Genomic DNA, 6,894 nt, shown 5'->3' on the forward strand with positions numbered 1-6,894 from the left:
AATAGTGATTTTATAGTGGTTATTCCATCGATTTAGAGAGTATTATGAAGTTTTACTAAATTAATTGATAAAAAATTATAACGATTCCGTTAGACCATGAAAAGAGCTTAAAATACATTAATACTAATGTAGAATGTGGTTAGAAATTTTAAAACAACACTAAAGATCATAGGCTTAAGTATAAAAAATATTTACTGTAAAACTCAATAATTTTGTAGGTGTTAACACATAGATTTTGAGAAAATTTTCAAAAATATGAAAATTTAGTTTTAATGCATACCTTCATCATTAACTAACATATGATGAAGGTCTAATATACACTAATAAAAAATGTAGATAGTGTTTAGAAATTTTAAAACAATACTAAAGATTATAGACTTCAGTATATAGAGCATTTACCAAAAAATTATATATTTTCGTATGGGTTAACACATAGATTTTGAGAAAAATTAAAAAAATATGAAAATTTTGCTTTAATGCATAGTTTCATCATTCACTAATATATGATGAAGGTCAAAGAGGTTGAAAACCTTTGTTGTCTTCGTTTTTCTAGAGACTAGTGATTTTATAGTGGTTAGTCCACCAATTTAGGGAGTATTATGAAGTTTTAATAAATTAATTGACAAAAATTAAAATGATGACCATGTACCATGAAAGAGAGTTTAATATAGATTAATAAAAATGTAGAATGTATTTCGAAATTTTAAAACAACACTAAAGATCATAGGCTTACGTATAAAAACCATTTACCGAAAAAATTAATAATTTCGTAGGGGTTAACACATAGATTTTGAAAAAAATTCAAAAATATGAAAATTCGGTTTTAATGCATAGTTTCATCATTCACTAATATATTATGAAGGTCAAAGAGATTTGAAACTCTTGTTGTCACTGTTTTTCTATAGAATAGCGATTTTATTGTGGTTAGTCCACTAGTTTAGGGAGTATTATGAAGTTTTACTAAATTAACTGACAAAAAATTAAAATAATACCCATGTACCATGAAAGAGAGTTTAATATACACTAATATAACTGTTGTATGTGTTTAGAAATTTTAAAACAACACTAAAAATCATAGGCTTTAGTATATATAGCATTTCCCGAAAATTCAATATTTTCGTAGAAGTTAAAACATAGATTTTGAGAAAAATTCAAAAATATGAAAGTTTTGTTTTAATGCATAGTTTGATCATTCACTAACATATTACGAAGGTCAAAGAGGTTTGGAACCTTTGTTGTCTCTGTTTTTCTACAGAATAGCGATTTGATAGTGTTAGTCCACCAATTTAGGGAGTATTAATTATGAGTTTTGTGTCTGAAGATTTAGTTCTTCTATCTGTGTTGTCTGTACATAGGCTTGTGTTTTGTCTCTGTGAAGTTGAATCTAGTTGTGTCTGAATCTCAAATCTATAAATTATATGCTTTTGTGAGATTTGTCTCCACTGAATCTCAAATCTAGTTGTGTCTGAATCTCAAATCTATGTTTTTTTTTTTTTGAATAATTCATGATGTGTTACCCACCTCCACAAAATATTATTGCTTGGTTGATGCCTCTTGGAAGAATGATAAAGAAGTGGGATAAAGTTGGATGGTCCTTATATAGTCGAGAAGGCATTCGAAAACTCCAAGGTTCTTCTTCCATCAACCCAACAAACTCTCCTTTGGAGGCAGAAGCAATAGCTCTTTCAATGGCAGTGCAGCAGATGAAGAATCTTTGCTATGATCAAGTTACTTTTATCTCAGACTGCAAACTACTAATTGATGGGTTACATCATCAGTTCTACACTGAAGAAAGCATCACCAAGAGGTGTATCACCAAAACGTTCTCACTGATACACGATTTCCATGAAATGTCAAAATCTTGTTCTTTTAATTTTTGGTACCAAGTAAAGAGTCATTTACAAATGTTGATGTATTAGCCATAGATGCTAGACAGGACCGTGACCCTAGAGTAATAATGATGACGGTTACCAACTCTACTATAGGCGACCCATGTAACAAAATTGGCTCCTAAAACTATTATTCTGATTTTTGGCTCCAAGCAAATGCTTGGCAGCCTATAGTCAGGCACGGCTCTGATGCTAGAACTGTGTAAAAACTATGTAATCAATTGGTTATCTTAATAAATAAAAAGTTGGCAAAAAAAATAACATACATGAAATTTGGTTATTAAATGGGCTGGATCAACCAAAAATAAATATAATATTGCACAAGGCTTTTATATTACCAGCAAACTGTCCAAAAAGAGACGATGTCGTTTCATTCATTTAATATTTTTTCCTCGGTCAATGGAAAAGGAAAAGGATAAGGTTTTCTCTTCTTTTTTTGTCAACCGCTCATTTTAGCCAGACCAAATTTTGATCCGACGAGTCGATACTCTGAGAAGTCTTTCTGTCTGTCAGTGTCTCGTGTCTGATCTATTAGAGAGAAAATATATCATCTGATTCTTACCTCTTTCGATAGTGAATCGCTCGGCCATTTCTACTCCAAAAAATATGAAATTAGATTTTCTCTCTTAAATCGATTGATTTTACACCACCCTCTATTAGATTCTTTCAATTCTAAATATTCTTAATTCAATTTGGACCTTTGAATTATTAATTTCTCAATCTACTTTTGTCTCAACCAAAAATCTGTCTGCGAAACCGAAGATCTGAAAGCAACATTTGTTGATGACGCCTTCAAAACTTACATATATGACAACAAATCCCAGGTTGGTATCTCCATCTTTTGATAATTCTATTAATCGATTGACAAGAATCCTGAAAACAATAAATGTTTTTGTTCATCAGTTTAGGCCTTTAGGGTGTGTAATCTATGCGAGAAACCATTATAAGAAAACAATGTTGATTTATTCTTAATAATTAGATTATTATATATGATATTTGGTTCGTAATGAATACGATTGACTATAGAAATAGAGAGACGTTGATGAATAGTTTCATCATCACCAATGCTAATAGTCTACCAATACAAGGACAAATAAAAACAGCAATTGAAATAAAAAACAGCAAATCAAGTTTTTTCATGCATAGGTTTCGCCATCACGACCATAACTCTCTTGACTAGAAGATGAACGGTCACCGTCATTTCCAAAACATTTCAAGGCCATATCGCCCAAGTAAACATGTAAATCTACAAACGTTTGGCGCATCCACTTCTTCTCTTCCACGCTCAAACCTTCGGCCGGAGGAATATTCCACAATATTTTCTCCTTATTTTCCTTTATAATTTTCTTCAAAATCCTTTCCTTCTCATTCTTTATTTCAAGCTCCTCAACGAGATCCATGTACCTTTCCATGAGGTCCTGGTTCTTCTGTCTCCTATAAGCTTCCACCAGCGGTCCGGTATTGATAGTTGCGGATGGTTCATCTCTTAAAGGGTTTTTAAACTGGCCAACCGCTTCTTTCAGAGACGGATATGCGAATGTGTAAGGCTTTCCGGAATCAGAAAAGACCAAAAAACTCGTCTCCACATTGCATAGTGAAACGATCTCGTTCATCTTCTTGAAGAGTCCAGATTTACGTTTCGAGAACATAATCATTCGGGCTGCATAGGCTCCAACCTTCTTCATCTCGATCTTTTGCTTTCCCTTTGTAAACTTCATTGTCACGTTTTTTAGGAGCCGGAATATTTAGCTTTCTAGTATATACTTATGTTTTAGTTTTGTGTCTTCATAAAAACCATACACTACTATTTATAGGAAAAAGAAGAGAACTTATATGGAAGAATATATGGTATTTTGTTTGAAAGACATTTATGTTTGAAAAACAGATGACAATAATGGTGTATATTGACTAGTTTACAAATTTGACTAGAGTAATTTGGGAACCACTTTATTGTTTTCAGAAATCATTTACTCATTGCAGAGCAAAGTCAACAAACTACCATATGGTAACTCAATTGACAGAAGGATTTTTGGGCCTAATTAATCATGTGCCTGAAACCCGAAACATTATTTGACTCAAAAAGAAGAAACTGAATGTTGAATCAAAATCCGAAACATACATAATGATACATAAATCCACAATAAAAGTTACACATCTAATTTTACTACAAAACACGGTTGCCTTGTGATCACAATATTCAAAATGTGTTGACTATTAAAGTTTAGTGTAGTAAATGAAACATCGATGGCCCGTTTCAACTAACTCGAAAGTATAGTCACCATGAGTCCATACAATTATTTTTGTCAGGAAACTAAAAACAATAAAACCAAATTTAGAGACAATAATCATCAAAAGAGTACTCTGATATGAAAGAAGACCTAAACCACTAAAGAACACACATCTCTCATAATTCAACTAATATAGAACCCATGAGTTTTGATGAAAATTATATAAAAATATCAAACCACTTATAATTTCAACAAAACATTTCTTTTAAAAAACGTACTAGTTTGTATTTTTGTAACAACCGCAAGACGATTGGTTAGGTGAATCATACAAAGAAGATATCTTCGTTGTCATAAAGAAATAAATAAAAAAATAAAATAAAAGATCTATTGGAGTAGAGCTGTGACAAACAAATCTTCTGCAAAGCCATACAGGCCAACGACCCCGATCCCGAAACACATAACACTTCTCGATACTCACTCACACGCAAAGAGGAAGAAGAAGAAAAATGGGCGTTGTGAAGTCAGCGATTGGGGATATGCTGATGACCTTCTCCTGGGTCGTCCTCTCCGCGACCTTCGGTTTACAAACGACGGAAATCATCTCCGCCGCCGGTTTTCAGGGAATCGCTTGGGCTCCGTTGGCCATCACCACGTTTCTGATTTTCGTCTACGTTTCCATTTTCACCGTTGTCTTCGGTAGCGCTAGCTTTAATCCTACCGGAAACGCCGCCTTTTATGCCGCCGGTGTCCCCGGAGACACCCTTTTCACCTTGGCGATCAGGTTACCTGCTCAGGTATACTTCTAAGCTAAAGATCCAAAAAATTTCAGAGTTTTTGGATTTTGTGTCTGAAGATTTAGTTCTGTGATCTGTGTTGTCCTTACATAGGCTTGTGTTTTGTCTCTGTGAAGTTTGAATCTAGTTGTGTCTGAATCTCATATCTATAAAGTATATGCTTTTGTGAGATTTGTCTCCACTGAATCTCAAATCTAGTTGTGTCTGAATCTCAAATCTATGTTTTTTTTTTTTTTGAAACACTTTTTTTTATTTGAAACACCAAATCTATGTTGTTTTGAAGTGAAAATTCTACCTTTTATTTCTCAACTGCATCATACATCATTTTGATTGTTAGTATATTATCGCTTTGATCGGGTCAATGTTGTGGGGCTTTTGATGTTGTACAAGAAGAACACAGAATCAGATTCTTTTATTAATTGTTTTGGTTGATTCATGTGTTAGCCACTTTAATAAAGCTGAAAATAAAAACTTTTCTTCTTCTTGCATCTTTCTTTATTTGTTCTTTTTTAATTTTCTGAAGTTTGTTGCTTGTCCATGTGTTTCTTTGTATAACATAAAGAGATAGAAAGGCTGTTAAAATTGAGTAAAGTTGATTTAGCAAGGAGTAAAAAACACTTTAATGCCTCTTGGTAGGATCAAGTATTCATGATTTTTACTCAGTTCTTGATTCTTACACCCTTTTGCACTAGAAACAATAAAAATTTCTTATTCCTGAAAAATAAAAATGTGAGATAATATTTTGGTGATTCAACCAGGCAGCTGGTGCGGCAGGAGGTGCACTAGCCATCATGGAGTTCATACCAGAGAAGTACAAGCATATGATATCAGGACCTTCCCTTCAGGTTGATGTGCACACCGGAGCTATTGCAGAAACCATCTTAAGTTTCGGTATTACCTTTGCGGCTTTGCTTATTATCATCAGGGGTCCACGGAGATTACTCGCCAAGACCTTCTTGCTCGCTCTCGCCACCATTTGCTTCGTTGTTGCTGGCTCTAAATACACCGGACCAGCCATGAATCCCGCCATTGTAAGTTATGATTATGTCCTTGAAAGATGAATGATCTTTTCTGAATCTATCTCTGTGTTTGCAATGCAGGCGTTTGGGTGGGCATATATGTACAGCTCTCACAACACATGGGACCATTTCTACGTGTACTGGATCAGTTCTTTCGTTGGAGCTTTATCTGCTGCGTTGGTCTTCCGTACTATCTTCCCACCACATAAACCCCAGCAGAAGAAACAGAAGAAAGCCTGAGGGGATAAACCAATCGAGACTACACCGGTTCAATACTTTACCGGTTTTGGGATGTAGAAAGATTCAGAAGGTTTCTTCTCCATTCCAAAATAAGGAGAAACCTTATCATTGTTTAGATTCAAGCTTTATATTATGAATTGGTGCGGATGTCGACTATTATCCGGTTTGTGCATATATCATTCACACACTCTCTTTCGGTTGATAAGCATTAAATGTTATCAAATTGATTTGTTTTAAAAATGATAAATTACTGTTAGCAAATTTGTGATACTAAAATGTACTTAAAATTTTATTGTTACTAAAAATATTTTAAAATTGTAGAATTTATGAAATGTGTTGTGATTTGAGTTGGATTTAAATCTATCTTATTAAGATATAACAACAAATATTAACTTACTTTTAAAAGAAATCGTTAATTACATTTTATACCAATAAAATATTACTTCATCCTAATTTTTAGCATTTATTATATTTTTCTCGGTTCAAAGACTCATAAAACATACATAGATTCATTTTCAAACTAATTAATGTTACTTCATCCACCCGACAAAATTTATAAAGTTACCTAAATTGACTTAAGAATGACAAATTATTTTATTCTAATTTTTAGCATTTATTATCTTTTTCTCGGTTCAAAGACTCATAAAACATACATAAATTCATTTTCAAACTAATTAATGTTAATTCATCCACCCAACAAAATTTATAAAATTACCGAAATTGA

The 6,894-nt window shown here is 33.0% G+C and overlaps 2 protein-coding genes across 3 annotated transcripts; one reads left to right on the top strand and one right to left on the bottom strand.

Moving 5' to 3' along the window:
* The first annotated feature begins 2,348 nt into the window (after nt 1-2,348).
* Nucleotides 2,349-6,431, top strand: LOC125574939 (aquaporin SIP1-1-like). 2 transcript variants are annotated; one of them, XM_048756914.1, is made up of 4 exons: nt 2,349-2,713; nt 4,542-4,911; nt 5,670-5,942; nt 6,012-6,431. In XM_048756914.1, the coding sequence occupies exons 2-4, from the start codon at nt 4,624-4,626 to the stop codon at nt 6,168-6,170; spliced, it is 720 nt and encodes a 239-aa protein (XP_048612871.1). In that variant the 5' UTR covers nt 2,349-2,713; nt 4,542-4,623; the 3' UTR covers nt 6,171-6,431. The 2 variants fall into 2 exon arrangements, with proteins under 2 accessions (XP_048612871.1, XP_048612870.1); XM_048756913.1 differs by lacking the exon at nt 2,349-2,713 and having other exon boundaries at nt 4,209-4,911.
* LOC106387470 (MADS-box transcription factor 23-like) lies at nt 3,026-3,607 on the bottom strand. The gene has a single exon (XM_013827331.3). It carries the CDS (start codon nt 3,605-3,607, stop codon nt 3,026-3,028), a length of 582 nt encoding a protein of 193 aa, XP_013682785.2.
* Nucleotides 6,432-6,894: the final 463 nt, after the last annotated feature.

The sequence above is a fragment of the Brassica napus genome, chromosome C5 (genome assembly GCF_020379485.1).
Source record: "Brassica napus cultivar Da-Ae chromosome C5, Da-Ae, whole genome shotgun sequence".
Classification (NCBI taxonomy): Eukaryota; Viridiplantae; Streptophyta; class Magnoliopsida; order Brassicales; family Brassicaceae; genus Brassica; species Brassica napus.